This window comes from Myripristis murdjan, chromosome 11 (genome assembly GCF_902150065.1).
Source record: "Myripristis murdjan chromosome 11, fMyrMur1.1, whole genome shotgun sequence".
NCBI classification, from domain to species: domain Eukaryota; kingdom Metazoa; phylum Chordata; class Actinopteri; order Holocentriformes; family Holocentridae; genus Myripristis; species Myripristis murdjan.
Window position 1 is genome coordinate 3,493,619 of NC_043990.1, and position 20,424 is coordinate 3,514,042.

At 42.6% G+C, this 20,424-nt stretch overlaps 1 protein-coding gene and 2 long non-coding RNA genes across 3 annotated transcripts; 1 reads left to right on the plus strand and 2 right to left on the minus strand.

Moving 5' to 3' along the window:
- Positions 1-802: 802 nt before the first annotated feature.
- On the minus strand, positions 803-7,578 carry LOC115368237 (tumor necrosis factor receptor superfamily member 6B-like). Its single transcript, XM_030064272.1, has 4 exons — positions 7,528-7,578; positions 6,638-7,031; positions 3,741-3,923; positions 803-1,923 (listed from the first exon to the last, which is right to left on the minus strand). The coding sequence occupies exons 1-4, from the start codon at positions 7,528-7,530 to the stop codon at positions 1,577-1,579; spliced, it is 927 nt and encodes a 308-aa protein (XP_029920132.1). The 5' UTR covers positions 7,531-7,578; the 3' UTR covers positions 803-1,576.
- Positions 7,026-19,834, plus strand: LOC115368238 (uncharacterized). The gene is made up of 2 exons (XR_003929003.1): positions 7,026-7,278; positions 18,626-19,834. It is a non-coding gene; the product is annotated as an uncharacterized LOC115368238 (long non-coding RNA).
- LOC115368239 (uncharacterized) lies at positions 19,409-20,424 on the minus strand. The gene is made up of 3 exons (XR_003929004.1): positions 20,244-20,424; positions 19,754-19,901; positions 19,409-19,531 (listed from the first exon to the last, which is right to left on the minus strand). It is a non-coding gene; the product is annotated as an uncharacterized LOC115368239 (long non-coding RNA).

Genomic DNA, 20,424 nt, shown 5'->3' on the forward strand with positions numbered 1-20,424 from the left:
TTCTGCTGGTATCAGATTGCAGTAGAAGTAGAAGTAGTGCAGTAAAAATCTTCCATGCAGTTAGAAAAGGAGGAGAGAACATGCTGCAGACTGCATGCTTTTAAAGGGACATTACGCAAAAAAAATGAAATGAGGACCCTGTAGTCCACTAATATTTTCCATCTTTTTCCCACATGTATTCCACATTTCCTTTGCCAGTCGAGTCAAATTGGTCCTTGCTGCAGCTTTTATTGTGAAATTTGAAAAAAATGACAGAAAGTCGAAGCGACAAAGGAGAAGCAGGTTCCTCTTCTCATCTTTTCTGACTGAGTTTTTATTGTGAAAGGTTCCACGGTCTGTCACTGATCATTTGTTCTCTGTAATGGATCTGATTTTAAATGGAGTAAAGGACAAAACTCCAGCAGAAATGGACTGAAGGAAAAGTAAAATGACTCAAAAAAGCTACTCAATTACAGTAACTTGAGTAAATGTAATTAGTTACTTCTTACCCTTGACCAATCAGAATCGAGTTTTCCACCGAGCCACACCAGAACTTGAATGTATCATGATACACAAGAGGAACTCGTCATTTTTTACGCTTTGTGTCGCCACAGCAACCACACGTGCTCAAACCTCGTTGGGATACACAACCTTTAATGTATAAAAAGCATGTAAAGAGAGAAAATCCTCCAGATGTTGCTCGTTGCAAAGGATGGCATAAATAGCAAAATAAATTAACATCTCATTTTACATATTGAACTTTAGTACAAAATAAAAACTCTGTTTTTAGCAGGAATGTTACTACAACTGAAACAGCGGACGGAGGAAGAGGTAGGTATAGGCCTTGCTTTTTTTTAAAGGGTAATACCAGTGTGTTTTTTTTTTTTTTTTTTTTTTTTTTTAAGTCAGTAACAGAGTTGGCATGGTTGTCCTCCCTTTGAAAAAGCCATGTGCTGCCATTTGTTCTTGTATGAAGAAACAGAAATATAAAAAATAAAAAAAGAAACTATCACATCTGTGCCTTTTTATTCAGGGTGTGTTTTTTGTATTAATTTGTGTTTCTTTAGCAGAGGTAGCCATTCATTTCCAGCTAGTTCTGACAAGCAGTTTGCTTTAGAAACAGCAAAAAAAGTGACAGGTAACTTGTGAAAAAATCGAATTACATGTAGCATGCATGGTGAAGTGATGGGAGGGAAATGTCATGTAGAAGCAGACACAAGAAAATGTATGAAAGACACTGGTATTCTCCTTTATGAATCGCAGATCATTGTGGCCTGTAATGAGACGAATAGTGCATATTTTAATGGCGTGTTCAGACCAAACAGAGTGAATTGCCATGTCACGGACGCGTGTGAATATGGCTGTGAATTTTTTGCTCGACTTGAAAATTTTCACCTCATGCAAATATGCAAATTTAGCATCTTTCTCAGAGCAAATTTGCTGTCAGTGTGCAGCGTGGCAAACTCACTTTGCCTTTGGTCTGAACACAGTAACAGGGCAGCATTTTAGAATAAGTATGCATATTTTTCAAAATGAATAAAGCCACCTAAAAAGTGCTTCCTCCCAAACGCATAACAAACATATTTTCCACCTCTGCCTATTCAGCCATCACCACCACCTCCACCAGCGGACTGTCAGTCACGCAGGGGTTGGCCAAGGCGGAGTCGATCTGCCGCAGCTTGTTCTCCAGTTTCCTGGCCGGGTTTTTTGCTCTGATCTTTGTCAGCGTCATCGGAAGTTGCCGAAGCTGTTCCGTGCTGACGTTCACCATCCACGTGTTGATCATCGCGTACAGATCCCTCCGACTGCGCGTCGAGATCTTGTTGTGCGGTGTCATGCCGTTCTGGGGCGGCAGCTTGTGCAAGAGCCGTTGCAGACGCTTGATGGGCATCTTCTGATGGACGAAGAAAGCCGGGAGGATTTCCCGAAGGTAGTCTGCTCCGTCTGTAAGCAAAGACGTAACGATCGAGCGGATTAGGAAACAGAACAGCAACATCCTTTCTGAGGAATTCATTATTCATTACTCACTTCTGACTGTGCACTGCTCTTTCCTAAGGCTAGAAACTGCAGAAATGAGCCCTGAATTTATCATCAAAAGGAAAGTGTTGGTCCATAAGATTTTTGTGTGAATTCCTGCACAGAAATCAGCTTTAAAATCGGGGTCACACAGGTAAAAATACAAAAAGTACGAGCTTCATTTCAGCGTGATAACTGAACCGAGCGTCTTACAGCTACAAAGTAAGAGCTACATTCACCGACTGTGGACTGGATCCCTGATCTACATACAAAATTGAAGGGGTTTCTCTCTGATTTCTATTTCAGGAAAGAGAGCTGCATTCATTCAGTACATACATTCTTAAAATGAGCGACATGGACCTATAAAGGAACGACCCTTTGCTGCCCAAGACCAAAGCACAAACACCACCTGGGTCATGGGTTTTTATTCCTCACAGCTCTTTGGCTAGAAGTCTGGAGGTAGTTTGGATATGGGATTGGTCATAAAGTTGCTGCTCTCCTTCGCAGAACAAGCTGTTCCCTTGACGTCAGCACATTGTACAGCTCAGGAAAGTCGGACAGAACCAATGAGACCTGTGTTGTTATTCCCTTCCTGTCCAGCTGCCTTCCTTATTGTTTCTAATGGAGACTTTCATCGCATCAGGTGGGGTAGAAACTCAATGAGCTTGACCTCTGGACTTTTGGTTTCTGTACAAAGCGGCGTAACACTGGTGAGGCTCATTGGCTCCATTCCCAGTGGAGATCAACACTGCCAGGGTTTGGGGTTTGATTCCTGCATGGGGTCGCCTGAAGTAGCCCTAAAATATATGCACTCATGTTTTTTTTTTTTTTTTTTTTTTTTTTTTTAATAACGTCAGACTGAAACACTCTTGTGTATCAGTCGATTCTAAAGTTTAATGATGATTAATTAAATGATTAAATGATGCACTGCGTCTTGTCCTCGGTGACTCTGATGTTCTCTAAATGTCTGCTCTTTTTGTTTCTTGTCTGAATTTCTTTTTTTGTTAAGTGCTGTTCCAGATGGAGCTGCTGGCTGAAACTAAAGTATTATCAATCAATATCAATCAGTGATACCAAACGACACATTGGTGCTGCTCGAGTCCTACAGTAAAATATCAGCCAGCAAAAAGCGCAAATTTTGTAATGTGGTCCATTTGGTTATTATTTCTAACTGGACAGTGTTTAACCCTGCTGTTACACTCAAATTTATTAACATTTTTTATCATCTGGGATCAATTTGACCCAGTAATGTAAACTTCCTGAAAATTATTATGATAAAACTTTTTATGTGTCAAGTAGACATTCTTATAGAGCTTCTACTTGGAATTACTTTTTTTTTGCTTTTTGACGTTGCATATTTGACTATTTCATTTTTGTTTTCATTGTAGGTTACTATTTTTGTTTCATATGTACAATTATTTTACTTCTGTTATCTTTACATCTGGCTTGTTTTTGTCTTTTTGCGTTACTGATGCAGTGCTGATTTGCATTATTGCTTGTTTTAATTGCTGTTTTTTGCCTGGATTCCAGAGGAAGATTAGCGAACAAATTTCTGGAAGCTAAAAACGATGCAAAAAACAATGTTAATCCTGTATTTAGAGTTGTTAAACCCTGAATGGGGTCAAACTGACTGCAAAGATGACAGGAGTGTCAAGCCTGTAACTTCAGATCTCATAAGCAGGGACTCTGGAGGAACACCTGAAGACCCGTCACAGCATTAAACCTTTTTCAAGGAAAGCTCTTACCTCGAGAGCCGAGCTCCTCGCACGTCGTGCACACGCTGTCGTGCCACGTGGAGCCCTTCAGCAGCAGCCGCTGGCCCGGAGCGTCGCAGCCGCGGTGCAGCGTGCAGTTCTGCAGCGACGACGCCTGATCGGAGAAGGAGCCCCGGGGGCAGGGCTGGCACACCGTGTCCTGCTGTGCCGTGCCTGCAGGGAAACACCAGGAGCGTTACACAAAGTCTGCAGAGAGAGGAGGCTCAGCCACGTCCACTAGCTGCTCTCTTCATCTTTCTTTAAAAAAATCATACATTCATACGTCAATTTTTCACTTTTTTGAAAGCTTTTTTTCTAAACTAACTGAACACTGCAACCAGCCTGCCGGTTTTTATTTTACTTCCAGCTGATGGATAGTTAGTAGTGCTTATCATTATTTCTAATTAGTCATTTATCATTAACTTATCAAGCAATTTATCATAGAGACTTGCTGATGAGATGTGCTCTCGGGCTGAATTTGGCCCCCGGACCGTTTCTCTGACATCTCTGGGCTAAACGCTATAAAATGATCAAGAGATTTGATTCCAAATATTGATCAGCAACTGGACCATTACTGTCATTGTTCCACGGCCCAAAATTTTATGAAGAAGACAGAATTATGAGCTGAGGTGAAATCCATGGCTGTAAATTAAATGTTTCAGAAGATTTCCACGAGCACTGAGGCTCTGTGCTTCTGGGAAAAAATTCTTTACATGGTTCCAGATTTCCTTCATCTAAGCTGATAGAAACGTGGATCTTTTTAAACAGTGTCATTACTCATTTTCACCAATGCACAGTTTAAAATATATATATATATAATTTAAAGAGATGATTTCCTGGATAAATCCTATTGACCGCTGTTCATTTGACTCTGGCACCATAAGATCTCGGAGGTGGAACATCTCCCGATGTAGACGATCTCTGATCAAGTCAGCCAAACGGAGCTGCACAGCCTTTTGTTTGCAAATGAAAAGTTTCTTGGGAAAGGTGGGATTGTGCATTTACACACAACAGTCATGTGCCAACAAAAAAGGCAATAAAATACAGACACAGTACTGTGACTGGGTCACACCGGCAGGGTCCAGCAGCAAAGTCAAGATCTCAAAAGCTTCAAGGAACACCTAACAAACCCTAACCCTAACCCTAACCACACCACGGCCTGACCCTAACCATCTCTAATCTCTAACCATCTCTAATCTACATCCAAACTTCACCACCTCTAATCTCATGCCTAAATTTAACTATGTGTAACCACATCTTGAGGAGAATGAGGTGGGCGTTCCTTGACGACTGATATAATAATAATAATAATAATAATAATAATACATTTTATTTAAAGGCGCCTTTCAGGACACTCAAGGTCACCGTACAAAAGGACAATAAAAACAATCAATAAAACATAATCAGTGAAAAACAAAGTGCAATACATAAAACAACAGTAAGGTGCAACAGTAAGTCATTCCAGTCCCAAGATTAAAGTGCATAGGCTTGTCTGAAGAGGTGAGTTTTAAGGCGGGATTTTGTATAATATTACAAAGATATGTTTCTGACATTGCAATGCAAGTTACTGCGCTGCAAAGCCAGTATCTGTGTGCTGAGTCTGAGAAAAATGAAATCCCAGTTTGGCTGCTGACATTTTCGCAATATAAAATGAGCTCGACCTTTCAAAACACAAACAGCATGCCGTTCCTGAACAGTCACCGCAATAAGTCTCCACGGTTACGTCAGTATTTCAGTGGCTGCTGGTGCAACAGTACATTTGTCTTTAATATTCACCACAGGATGTCTTTTAAAAAAAATGTTGAGTTTCATTGGCTTTTCAGTAACATTCAGTCCTGTTTTCACACCAGGCTGGAGATACACTGCTCTCTACTGTGTCGTGTTTCTCCTTGTGCATGGTTGCATCGTCATAGTATTGTTGCATTTTCATTGTATTGTTAAGCATCTCATATCGCAATTTTGCACAAAAGTTGCTCTATAAATAAAGTGTGACTTGATTTGATTTGATTACATCACTTAAAGCCAGGGACAATCATCATGGTAGGGGTGATGTTATTTAGATAAACTCTGGCAACCTGTTCACCTGTCATGAAAACTTTAGGTCATTTTATCAGCTCCACCTGTATAATCTAATCCAGTCCAATCCAGCTGTTGTGCCATAAAGTTTCCTCTCCTGCTGCCTGTAATGCTCAGCTTGTCTTGTTGTCACGGTAACAGAGGTGTTCATTCACTTCTATGTTTGGCATTGAGCTCATAGTTAGTGCTGCTGTTGGACTGGACTGCACTTTACTGACAGCTGTTTCCACTATTCTGTCCCCCTCACTGTATATCAATAAGGAGGACAAAACAGTGGAAACACCTCTCAGTATAATGTAGTCCAGTAGCAGATCTCTGCAAACTACAACCTCAGTAATAAACACAGAATTAAAGTGACACATTCTCCACAATGTCAACACAAACTGATCATTATAAACTTTGTTAAAATTTATGGCAGAGCTGCTGAGCTGAGCTACATCAGACTGGACAGGTGGATCTGAGGAGGTGACACTGAGTATCAGGACAAAAGTTCAAATGGATGTATTTTCCTAAAATCTCAACCAATCAGCAGGTCACGCCAACTCCTCCTGAAGTGATGGAGCTCCTTTCTCCCAAAAAATTCTGTACAGAATCTAAAACCATCTTTTGATATCGCTAAAGCCCTCACTACAAAGACAAATGCACATCTGAGAGTTGAGTGGCACAAGCCCTCCACCCCAAAATACCACACAGGCTTTCTTATCACACACAGTTTATAATGACTGGATGCGAATATTTCAATTTAAAATACTACATAAATGTACCCAGTGTCCCCTAGGCGATCAGTGACGTGTTTCTGAGGTAAGTCGCACCTTTGATGAGGACTCCGTGTCCGGGCGGGCAGTCGGTGTGCTTCACGCACATTTCGTACTTCTTCTGGAAGTAGAAGCCCTCCTTACACTGACAGCTGCAGTCCCGCTCGGCGCTGCACGGCCGCGTCACCTCCTGGTTGTGTCCGCACATGGAGCAGCGGAGGCACTTCGTGACGTGATTCCACAGCTCCGTGAAGGAGCCCGTCGGGCACGGCGCGCACTCCGTCTTCGTCGTGGCCGTGCAGGGCGCCTGCAGGTATTTCCCCGGGGGGCAGCGGTCACACGCTACCGCCAAGCCCGTGCTCGCGTCTCGGTGTTGAAAGGTCATGAGCGCGGCGCTCGCGCTGAACACGGGAGTGCGCGCCGACAGGATCACAGCCAACACGGACAGGAGCTGGAAGCACAAAGACAGAGACACGTCAGGTGCTGTTTTCTAATCTGGTGTGCAGAGGGAACCGGATTACATCACAAATTTGACAGGTTCACTTCAGGAAATGTGTTTGGTTGTTTCCTTCAGACTGTGCAGACCCCCTGCTCGGCACCTGGCCTCGCGCCCTGAGCCAGGAGCCAGGAGCTCCGGGCTGCAGGGAGCCGCCTCGCCTCTTCCTGCGGCGGCACGGAGCTGCACCGCAAGTCAGCAAGTAAGTAACTAAACCTGTTGTAGGAAACTGCGCTCCCAGTCATGTTCCCACGAGAGCAGACTCCACTCTCTATAGATTTCCCCCTTCTTAAAAAACATGATTTTTTTTTAGAGAAAATACACGTTTACCCCCTGTTTAAAAAATTATGCGTTCATTTCAATTTGGTTTTTAAAAGGAAAACATGTTTAATCCGCACTGAGTCCGGATCATTTGCTGCAGCTGAGCCGCGGCTCTCAGAGACACACCTACCATTTTAACAGGTTCCCTCGGCCTCTTGCAGGATGCTGCAACAGCCAGCCACGAGAGGGTATTTAATACTCTCCCGTATTCAAATGAGGATCCCCTCCCCTCCAAAAAAAAAAAGAACAATCTAAGCCGTCATTCCACCGTAATCAGTGACTCTCCATCCTACTTAAAATTCCTGAAGACTTTATCAGCAGATTTTTGGGGTAAAATTCCAGTCTGAGGTTTATGCCAAAACCCGATTTTACAAAATGACAGTACAAAATGTGTCATCCATTTTAAAATAGTATTATTAATTATTAGTATCATTATGAAAACAAACTAATAATTATAATAAAATAATATTTATTTTTTATTTATTTATTTTATTTCATTCATTGAAAAACAAAACAAAACAAAAAAACAAAACAAAACAATACACTATAAGCACAACATTCCCAAATCTTGAATGAAAGGGAGCAGAAAGAAGAATAATATTAGGACTGGTGTCACCTGCTCACCCACCCAATACAAACTTTTGACAACCGTGACACAAACCTCTTCACTTCTAATTTGGCAGCATTTCTACAGGAGAGAAAACTTTTTTTTTTTTTTTTTTTTTTTTTTTTAAATGTGTGACATTAAAATTGCTAAATCAGTATCCCTCTTGCTTTAAAGAAAAAGAAATACAGGAGTTACACCATTTTTAAAGGGAATACCGAGATATTTTCATCACAAACATCAAGGAAAAGTTGAGTTGAGCATTTTGAGCTGAGTTTGAAGAATGTGGAGTGAATGTACAGCAGCTTGAACATATGATAGATAGATATTTTATTTCTAATGATTAGGAACAGACCGGAGCAGAGTGTGATGCTGTGTTCACAATTTTACCACTAGATGTAGTTGATTCCTGTGATTTTGCATCACAGCATTTATTTTCATATCATTTCAAGATCTGGCATATTTCCTTCTATTGTTGGTGTCTTTTAAGTCTTTTAAGAGAAATCCTCTGAAAGGTTAAAGCACCCAAAAGTAAACCCTGATATACATCACCTAACTTAAAATGGGAGCTATTTGTTTTTGTACTGTTGAATAAGAAACTGCTCATATTGAATAAGTAACTGTCCCTATATTCTTAGAAGGGAATATTTTGTGCAGTCCATCATGTGTGATTATCACGGTGGGGCAAAATATTAATAATAATTACAAACTGTCCTCAGAAATTGTGAGTTCATTCATAGTGCAACTTTAAAGTTTTATCCCCTTCTGCTAAACAAGATATGGCCAGACTTACTCTGACCAAAGTCAAATGTCAAATTTAAAGGTCTACTTCACCATTTCTGTAGAGGGAAGGGAGTGAAACTCTACAGAAAGGCAGGGGCACAGCTACAGACCTGTTGTACCACAATATAATTTTATCTGTTTATCTGAATGGGCCATAATTACTCAAATAAAAGGATGCCCTCCTGCAGTCCAAGAGTGACGGTGGAGTCTAATCAGAGCGACTGGCGACACCTTGTGGCCAAAAAATGCTGGCGAAAGCACCAGGGATTGCTGATCAATAAGAAGTATTGTTAATTCACAGATATTTTACTTATGCAGAGGTACTGTTGTAAAAATCTACCTGAGTATCAGTAAAAAGTAGCTCATTTAATCTGCACTCAGCTAACTCCGATGGATGTGATGGATGAGAGTCCAAATCTCAAACTTGATTCTTTTAAGTGGAAGCCACAAAAAGTGCACCAACAAAGTAAAGGCACATTCCATCAAGAATAGCAGGCAAAAAAAGCGCCCAGACAAGCTGCTCAGTTACAGTAGCATGAATGAATGTGTTTAGTTTCCTCCACCTCTGGCAAAATTACTGCCGAGAGCCCCCTGCATCATTTCTGCTGTTGCTGCAAGCTTGTGAATGACCACAACTTTCAGTTTGTGTCAGAGACACAACAGGAAACCACTTAACTTTTACATTTATAAGCATAATGACCACAATCTGCCATCATCTGCAGACATTAATCTGATATCAGTGGGTCATTAGTTGATCAAGTAGCGGAAATTTCCAGCTCACAAAAGTGACTTTCCAGTCCAGTGTCCCTTTTTTGGAATAAATGGTCTGAAAATTCATTTAAACTCCCCGCTGCCAATCTCATTCTGAGCCACAGAGCCGCACGGCGACACCTCTGATGAACCTCTGCTCTGATTCCCCAGCCGACTCTGTGTTGAGGAAGTTGGACTTTATAAATTCTGCTTCTGTCAGTTACAAACCACTGCAAAACCGTGACAGTGTTGCAATTCAGTGCCGCTCACAGAATTACAGATTACTTAAAACAACAGTTCTCCCAAAACAGGCTCACTTACCCCGAGTGCAGTCCCTCTGTTCAGACGGTTCATGAGTGATTTGGCAAAGCATCCGGTCTGTCATCCCCTCACGCCAGTACAGTGAGACTGAACAAAGGTCTCTTTTTTTTTGAATCTGGGACCAATTGGGAACCATTATCACCATTTACCCACCCCCAAGGGCGGCGAATTAGGATGCAGGTGCAGCTTAACGTGTTCATTCGCAGGAAATAGTTCCCTACTGAAACTCGACACTCCACCGGCTGAGGATGATGCTGCTTATCAGCGTCATCGTCTTTTGGAAAGAGCTGTTCCTGCTGGGTTTTTCACATCACATATCTGATGTTTGAGCCTCATAAATGTATTTATTTATTTGGATCCCCGTTGGTCTCTACCAAGGTGGCAACTACTCAACAACACAAAACATTACATGCTAATGCAAAAAAAATATATGTGCTGTGCTGAGTCACTTGGTGTTTTTTTATTAAACCTATTATAAACCGGTTTTGCAGAATTAAACCATAAAAAGCTTCACTGTGCTGGGGCTGAAGACAGCGGGAACCTCAGCAAATCACACGCAAAAATGTCTGGATGGATCTTTTTTTTTTTTTACTTCGATTTTATTTTATTTTTTTTCCCAACCAGGAGGTACACTGTGCACACTGTCCTGTTAGCTAAAGTGCCCTAAAATACACCCAGACTGAACCAGTGTGTCATAGCTGTTGTGTTAAATAGTGTGCAATTCAAAAAGCAGATTAGGATCTTCAGGTCGTCTGGAAGGGAAACTGAAGGTGTTTGTTACTGAGCGAGATGACATGTTTGTCAGGACAGGTGCAGTTTTGCCAGACAATGCTGTCATACTGAGTGCATGGTGGTATTTTTTTGTTGTTGTTGTTGTTGTTGTTTTGTGCATGAAGGAGAAGTACCGGAATTTGTTAAACACGGCAAAGTCCAAAGCTGGTCTCTTTCAGCAGCATTCACTCAGAACCCCATTTGCCAGAGTCGGCACACAGCTGCTTTTGTGAATGGATCCAGGGATGCACGATATTGAATGTTTTTCCCCCAGTATTTCCCAGCTCTTTTGGCCGTTGGCTGATGCCACATATTTTCCTCCCACCGAATTGGAGAGAGCATCAAGTCCCTCCTGTGGTGGAATTAATATTAAGACTATTACACCCACTCTTATTGTGAAGGCCCACTGGCAGATGCAGACATCACACACGGTGCTTTTCAAAATGTACAAATTCACCGGGAAAAATTAGAAAACGACTTCCTGGCCATATTTATTTTTATATGACATTTTCTTTCATTCAAAACTTTAAGATTCATGAAACAGACAAACCTGACAACAGCACAACCAGCACAAATTTGACTCTGTTTCCCATATCCGGCCTGTCATATTAGCAGAAATTTTCCATTTTGGGCGGATACCTATATGTCATGTCAAAGCCGGTATCGGCCGATAATGATGGCATGCTAATGTTAGTGTGTAACCCTAATTGCTTCCCTAAAACCTGTCGAAATAGAGCGTCCGCTGCACTTTTTCCTCTCAGTCCGGGATTACACTGAGATTATCTCCAGGCACGCAGCTATCATGTGATGGATTATCCCGACGGTCAGGTTGAGACGGCTGTGGTTGCCTCCATTGCAGGAAGCTGGCCCTTCCTCTGCACAAGGCAAGACATGCACTGGTGCACTTTTATTTTGAAAGCCTTTTTTGATTGATAGATCACCTCCCTATATCACTGCTCAGTGTTACACAGGAACCTACAAAACATGCTCTCTGCATTTCCTTCAGAGCCGATCTCTGAGCTGGACAAAACTGCTCTTATAATTTGTGCTCCTCATGCGTGGGACATTCAGAGCTCATGTCTCTCTAGAGATGGTAGCAAAAGAGTCTATTCTTTAGCCTATACAGTTAACACTGGTTTTCAAAGTATGCTGTGAAAATGAATGAATTCAGTCTTCGAGTGTACTTATTCAGCAAGATTTGGACTTCTTTGGTGACACTCGCCTTCTTTGGTTTGATGTGTGAGCTGCATGTGGGAGCAGAGTCAAACTTTAGGAAAAAAGCTTTATACAGTGTGTCTGCCCTCAGTAGGAGGTGGAGGTGAGGTAATTTGTCTTAATGCCGTTTATAGCTACAGCGAAACTCGAAAGCATACTTCAGCGGCCGTGGGACCGGCCAAGTGGATAGCTTTTTACTGTAAACGGAGCGCGGCACGTAGGCAAACAGCCGCTGAGAACAAGGAGGTTCCTGATTCCCTTTCCTCACTGCTGCAAAAAACTGGTGAATCTGATTTAGCCTGGAAATGGACTGCACTTCTACCACCGCTCAGAGCGCCTGCTTCACACTCTGATGACAGAGGCTGCCATGCACGGTGCCAAGCTGCCCAACAGGGTTAGGGTTAGGGGCTCCTTTCCTTCCTCCAGGACACTTGGACTTGCTATCTGGAGGAGCCAGGAATCGAACCAGGAACCCTCCGATTACTGGATGGCCGCTCTGCCTCCTGAGCCAAGCCTTAGTTAGTCACCACGTGAAAGTAAAGGGTGATGTCTCAGGTCTAAAAATATAATTTTGAAACAAAGCCCTCATCTGAAAAGCTTCCTTGGAAGAACTATCTTAAATGACCTGCTTTTACTGTTTATTTTGTCCTGGCATTGTAACAAATTGCTGTCTGACTTGGCAGCACAAAGTAAATTCCCCAGCAATGCATCCTCACTGCTGAAGCAATTTGCTGATATAAATGATTTCCATCTACAGGGATATTCCAAAGACGCGTAAGCCTGACTACAAGTTGTTGACACGGTTGCCACAATAAAATCCGAGGCAGCTCCGCCTCGAACGTTGATGAATGAAGACGAAGACAACGGCTCTGAAGCTTTCCAAGAAACAGTCGATCTTCTGTGAGCGCAGGACAGCATTTACTATCAGTGTAAGCTGTTTAAAGTTTTCTTGCTACACTTGACCTCATGTGGCGTCCCGGCCAAACTTAACTGGTGCTTTTTTTTTTTTTTTTTTTTTTTTTTTTTTTTATTAGTGTTAGTGACGTGAGACGCGTGCGTTGCATGCTGCCGTGCCATGCCGTGATACACTGAGAGCGTCATTGGCCATTGTTGAATCGGAAGTTATGATTTAACTGGGGTCGAAAACAGCCGTATCCAGGAGATAGGCATCCATGATATAAACAGATTTGGGAGTAAGCAAGCAAAAGAGAGAGAGAGAGAGAGAGAGAGAGAGGGAGGTGGTTTGGAGAACTATTCCACTCCATATCTGGCCATGAAGAAGAATGTGAAAGCGATGCGAGCCAAGTCCACTCAGTGTGCATCCAAACCTCAGAGCCACAAAACACTTCCCATTTCAGTACGATTTAGATGCAGATCAGATTTTTTAAAATTCTTCTTATTTTTTTGAAACCACATTACTCAGTCTGGTCTTTGCCTGAAATGCTCTGCTGTGGTGGCATGTGTCTCAGCCTGTGAGCAACACCGGTTGTTCAGCCAGTTCGCTGACCAGTTCAACACAATCCTGACCGCTTGTTTTTGATGACTCAAGAGCAAAGTTTGCAAAATCTACTTGGCATTCACCCGAATACAACAGTTCCCTAGTGCAATGAATCCACCCGGATACGTTTCTGTGTGCAACTCATTCTCCTTTGCAAGGTTGTCAAATAGCACAGCTCAGTCATGTCCCTTTGCTTCTGGGACCCTTTGGCATCAGAGACGTGGGAGATGGTGACGTTAGTATAAAGAGCGAGAAAGGGAAGTGGTTGCAGTGGATGGTGAGCATGGAAGTCACAGCACCTTCGACGCCAAATGCAGGTGTGCTAGTGCTCGTTAAAGCCAGCTGTGTCTCCATGCTCTCCTCCGGTTTCCGCTGGCTCCTCGGCGGGGCTGTCCCGGCCAGTTTCCAGATGCTGATGGCCCAGAAAATCCATTGTAGCAGAAAAATAACGGAGGAAAGAAAAATGGAGAACAAGGACAGGACAAAGAAAAATGGTCAAATGAGGACATCGGGGCTCTGCTCCCTGTCTGGACAGAGGACAACGTCCAACGCCAAACCAACACTGTTTTCCAGAAGGAGGATCTTATGTGATATCTAGTGAGGGAGCTGGCAGCCACGGGGATCCAACGCCCAGCGGGACAGATCTGCCAAAAACAAAAAAAATCCCATGATAGGTAGTTCTGCAGGAGTTAGTTGGTGCCTGGTGCTCAGACTTTAACCCCTTGTTTAATACGTCCCGCTCCTGTGCATGGGTGGGATGTGGGATGTTTGGTCCGTGGCAGCATGTGATGAGACTGTGGGGCTATCAGCATGACCGCGGAAACACAAATGATTTTTGTTCTGGCACTTTGACGCCGAGTGTCATGAACACCATCTGGCTCGAACATCGTCCCACCTCGCCGTGGCACCACAGTGGAAAGCTAACGGCTAACGACACCAGAGTTCAATTTTGATTTAGTATTCACCAAGATCGCGTCCAGTTTCTGTTTTGTTAACCACGTGACACTGACAAAACGAGAAAGCCCAAAGGCTGGTTGGTTGAGCTGCAGTATTCGCTGCCGTCCTTGAATGAGAATGTGTTGCTGTGTGATAGGGTGAGGTTTCGAGTCTGACATCGATACTTGGCATGATTCACAGCTTCGGACCCTGAGTTTACCGGCGTTCTTTAGTAGGAAACAGTATGCAGCGGGGAGGTTTGCCGGGAATAAAGGTACCTTTTCTGAAAGTGTAGCAAGTGTGTGTGTGTGTGTGTGTGGGAGGGGGGGTGTGTGTATGTGTGTGTGTGTGTGTGGGTGGGTGGTGGGTGGTAAATACAGGGGAACACCAGCCAATTCAGAAACAGAAACTTTTGCCCTTGTTTAGTCCAGTCTTTTCATGTGTATCATTACTAAGGCAGGAGTCAGTATGATAATGAATTTTGCTCTGACTCCTCCTCACATTACACACGGCCTCTTGTGGCGATCAAACCTGTCATAGTGAGAGTGTGTCATGTTGACTAGACAGTGATGCAAACCTATTTTACACATGCTGGTTTCCCACAGATGGTCACAGCAGACAGAGCAGACACACTGCTTTTATTCTAGTGCAAAGAGAGCTGGCTGATAACTCACTCCTCTGCGCAGTCATGTTATGAGGATTAGGACTCCTGGAAATCCCCATGGAAGTGAGCTTGAAAGTGAAAGGCTTTTTTTGTATTTTTTTTTTTTTTTTTAAGTAGCATTTTTATCCTGCGTCAGACGTCACAGTAATCAGTTCGAAAACTGACTAACTGGAAAGTGAGAGTAAAACATTGTGGATACAGCCAGCAGGTTCATGCACCTGTTACAAGATATTAGAAATGGCTTTCCAAAACAAAAGCAAACAAAGCAGTTGAATTCATTTCATTCTCACGGAGCCCTGGAGACACCATGGACACTTCATCCAAACTCACAGCCATGAAATACTAAATCAGGGTCATGAGCTCAGTGCCAGCTGAGCTCAAAGGGCAGGGCCCAGGGCTGACAGCATCCCGGCGCCGTGCCGGGTCTCCAGCGTACCGGTGTGACTGTGGAGAAAAAAAAAAAAAAATCTGGGTTCGCCCAGATTTATCTAACAGACATTTCTCTTGATCCAATAGAAGCACAGCTTTTGTTCTCAACCACACAGAAGTAGGACGGGGGTGGGACTTGGGACTTGTTGACAATCAGATGCCATTGAAAGTGAGCCTCGTTAGCCTACAGTGAAGCACTGACCGTTTTAAAAAAAGTCGCAAACCGGAGAAACGGAGCTTTGCGCCTGTATACAGTGAAGCAACCACCCAAAACATCACTGCAACTATTCATCAAAATATTACATGTCAAACAAATCAGCATCTACCATCGGCCTAGCGAAGGCAAAGGCGGTTTGGCACGCGGCCACTTTCAGCACATCAGGCAGAGACTTTTTAAGTTTCTTCAGAAAATTTTGCCAGTTCTAGTTTTTATTGTTGTCTTATTTTTATTTTTGTTCTGTGTTCTTTTAATCTTGCTATATGAAGCACTGTGGGCTGAATGTTTGTATGAAAGATGCTTTATATATATATATATATATATATATATATATATATACAGTATATATATATACACACTACTCACAAAAAGTTAGGGATATTTGGCTTTTGGGTGAAATTTATGGAAAATATAAAAAGTTCACGCTACAGTGATATTATATCATGAAAGTAGGGCATTTAAGTAGAAGCATGCACTGGTGATTTCCTCATCTCAAACCATTTATTGAAACAAAAGCCAACAGCAGTGGTGGATATACCACAACAAAAAATGTCAGTGTCAATAACTTGTCATGTGCCCTTGAGCATCAATTACAGCTTGACAGCGACGTCTCATGCTGTTCACAAGTCGACTTATTGTCTGCTGAGGCATGGCATCCCACTCTTCTTGAAGGGCGGCCCTCAGGACATTGAGGTTCTGGGGTACAGAGCTCCGAGCCTCTACACGGCGACTCAGCTGATCCCATAGGTTTTCTATGGGATTCAGGTCTGAGAAAGTGCAGGCCACTCCATTTGAGGTACCCCAGTCTCCAGCAGCCGTTCCCTAATGATACGACCTCGATGAGCTGGAGCATCAAACACCTGATGTGAATTTTGCCGTTAAACTCCTTGTTAGAGAACAGCAACTTGTGCAAAAAGTACTGAAACATTGAACAGTTGGACATGTGCATTCAAAAGTTTACAGAAGGTCACATTAAGTTCACCTGTAAAGGTTAGAATGCATTTTAGGTTCATCCTGAAATTTCACCCGAAAGCCGAATATCCCTAACTTTTTGTGAGTAGTGTGTATATATATATATATATATATATATATATATATATATATATATATATATATATATATATATATATATATATATACAGTATATATATATATATATATATATATAAAGTTGAGTTAAGCAGTTAAGCAATTACATCACTTTTATCGATCGTTTTCTTGTGTTAAACATCCCTGGCTCTGGCACAGCTTGATGATGTCAGCAGTGATTGTCCGGTCCTATGATGGTGCTGGTTAGAGAAACTGCAGTGGAGTGAGGGAAACACCGAAACCCACTGCCAGATATTTATTTTTGATAGTATATGATGTACTTTGCTGTCACTTCAAGTAATAAAGTGTTGGTTTTTGTTTGCACAGGACGCTTGTGTATGTCCATTTACTGATATAAATGAGGCCCGAAAACGGAACTCGTCTGAACAAAGAAGGCACAGACTCGGCTGCGCTGGTTTTGACTGCAGCGTTTCACTCTCATGGTCTTTTTGAGCAAATTCATCAAAAGTTATCCAAGATTTCACTTGGTAGACGGTGGGACGTTCCCCTGTGAAGGCTGTGCAGAGTTAGATCACCCAGGTGGATTAAAGCACCACTTCAATCAATCATAATACGAGGGGAAATCCCCCCCCGTCATAAATCTGAAACATAAACCCGTTATGTGCCTCACCCTCCTCTTTTTAAAAGCTTCAGCCCCCCCTTCGGTGGTTAAAGCTTTTCTCCCTCATTACCCTTTGATTTTCATTTATCAAGCACTCAGAGGTAAAAGTAAACTCAGTCACAGTGAGCACTCTGTCTGCGGTGCCACCAGACCACCTACACTAAAATATTTATATCCAGCATCCAATTAACCAGCCGGTGACCCGAGGCGCCCCACACAGATGTAAATATCCCAGGTCTTAAAATGTCCCGGGCCGGGTTATTCCAGTGCGAGTCACTCATTTGACCTCAGCCATGTGAGATAAAGTTGAACACATATGGACACCCTCACATCTTTGGGGGAAAAAAAAAAAAAAAAAAACAGTCTGAGGTTTATCTTTCCATTCCTCATATAGTCTGCTTAGGCTGTAAAAGGTGTTCCAGTGAGCGAATGTGCCCATATTTTCCACATTTATACATGACACAGTGAAGGCTGCGTCACTTGTTGTTTCATAGCCATGACTGGGAGTGTGTCAGACTGGATTATTTATTTTTTTTTTCATATTTTTCAGTTTAAAAAGAAAAAACTACAGTGTGGAACATTGGTGCCGTTATTCTATAATGGTAGAATGAGTAAGATTTGTTGGGTGTGGTTTGTAAACACAGCGTTCACAGTTGGCCCCTACTCCCTGGCTAAGCTATCCGAACCTTTTCCTAGGATGGCGAGGGAATAAAACCACCAGCCTCATTCCGTCACTATCCTAGGACCAGCACCGAAGTCAACCACAGATTCACTGTCACTAGATTTCCTTTTTTCCGCATCAAATTCCACAATTTTTGTAGCTTCCTATTGGATGTGGTGCTACCAATGTGGCATGGCGCTGCGCTGTGATTGGCTGGGAGCTAGACACCTGCTGCCCAAAAGTCCCGAGAGTCTCGATTTTTTTTTTTTCTTTAAATATGGCATAATGAAATTAATAATTGCATGAACGTAATTATTTTTGTGATTGTTTTCCCAGTTAGTTTTATTACACCTCATTTTAATTTTGTGACTGAAATTGTGAAAGCAAGGATGAGTCGACTTAATAAATTATTCATTCAAAGTTATTTCTGTATTTATTCATTTCATTTTGCCATATTTTAATATTTAATATGGGCACAAATGATGTTCCATACTCCTGATTTGAACTGATTTCTTTTAAACTGATGAAAAACAGCTTCCTGTTCCTTGACATTCTTCTCCTTTGCAGGACCCTAACCCTGTTTTATCAGACTTCATTTTTAATTTTGTGATAGTTTTTATTTCAGGGAATAGTGCTGGCACTCCAACCTGATTTCCTTGTCTTTCCAGTTGCTGTGAGGCCAAGAAACAAAACCAAACGTCAAACAAAGAGCAGCAAAGTGAGTCAAGTGGCACAGAGACAAAGAGGAAGGCAGAGGAAAAGCCCCGCTGCCAGATTTTGCTGTCAACAAACCGCCTGCCGTCAGCAGCACTGGAGCAAAGCTCAGTGAGAGCCAGCTGGATAATACTGAAACTGAGGCGAGTGACGAGTGAAACTGAGGTGAGCGACTAGCCTCAGGTGGAAGGTAATGTTTCCAAAATGCCGACTGAAACGGCTGAGCGCCGGGTCGGCTGTGCCTGCTGGGACACGGTCTCTAACTTACGAGGTTTTTCATGGCCACTGCAGAGCTGAAAGGCCTCAGATCTGCAGGGTTTGGCCTCCTGCCAGCTCCAGCGTCTAAATGAAGGTCAACAGGCGATGGAGCGTTTGCTGTCCTGCTTTTTAATCCCACCTTAAGATCCATTTTTACACTCTTGCCTCTTTGTCTGACGCTGCTCTGCTGTGCAGTTTATTCTAATATGTTCCACCAGTTTTATCATTATTTGTTTTATCTTTTTTGTACAGTATCTTTAAATTCTTGGTAACTGATTTCAGCTTGTGTGCTTTTAATATCCTGTTCGTGTATGTTTGTTTTATGTTTCCTAATCTGATTGTGCTTTTCTGTTGACTATGGGAAGCACTTTGTGCATTTTGCTTGGAAAGTGCTATGCAAATAAAATTATCAGTGTTATTATTGTAACAGCCGCAGTCGACAGTCGTCCCGTACCATGAGGATCCCAGACGGCTGCAGTCCAGCACGTCCACTCACAAAAAGCTTATATTTCTATATATTCTGCATTTTGTAATTGTTTCTCCAGACCACCGACAGCGAGACCCTGGATGATGTCATTGCCTTGTCCTCCAAGCCGTGTAACCTGATTTGGAAAAAAAAAACAATAAAAAAAACCATGATGTGAGCCTTGTTATGGAGGTTTCACTTTTACAATGCCTGAAAGACACACACACACACACACACACACACACACACACCGTGCCCCTCTGTGTGCTCTCAGTCACCGAGCTGGCTGCTGCCTCTTCTGCGTCAGGTGAGCACAAGCAGTGGATTGTACCGTCTGTGTGTTTGTACTGTGTCTTACTGTGTTTGGCGCTCAACAAGCTGCTCCAGACAAACACTGATTGTCTCCAGTGGGATGAATAAAGTTGGTTGATTTGTGTTGTGTTGCATCGTCCAACAGCCTCTTTACTTGCACTTCCAGCTTTGCGTTCTCCAACACGGAACAGCCACTTCAGTAACAGAAACATTTGAAATAAATTATAATAAATGGAAAACATTCACCCATGTATGAGCCTTGATTGCATCCATGCACGCAGTTTCTTTTTTTTATGAGGGGAGGAGGAACTGCTCCTATTAGGTAAGTAGGAAAAACAGGAGTCCATGATGAGTTTCACTCTGTGTGTTATTCATGTGTGGAAAACTAAGAAAAAACCTTTAAAATAGTGACTTCTTTTCCACGTAGTAAACAAGCTCTGCCTCTCACCAGCTGGTCGCAGTCTGAAGTTTCTCACCGAAGTAAAGAACTATTTTGGAACCATGAAAACTGAAGTTTAGCCATCTAGCCAACTTACTGGAGTGAAAAATAAAAGAAATGCGACATCTGCACGAGTACCAAGTCGTGGTCTGCTGAGATGAGTCCGACGCTGAGCAGGAAGTCACGCCAAGCGATGAAACGCCTTCAGATCAAACGACGGGGTGGAGCTTCCCCTCTGCATTGCAGCTCGCTGACATTCCACTGTTCCTGCTTTTTAC

Bases quoted from the DNA above. Each gene is read 5' to 3' on its own strand.
- LOC115368237 (XM_030064272.1), bottom strand. The intron at 3,924-6,637 runs GTGCGACTTACC...GTTTCCCTGCAG, and splicing joins ACACGGAGTCCTCATCAAAG to GCACGGCACAGCAGGACACG. The intron at 1,924-3,740 runs GTAAGAGCTTTC...CTTTGCTTACAG, and splicing joins CGAGGAGCTCGGCTCTCGAG to ACGGAGCAGACTACCTTCGG.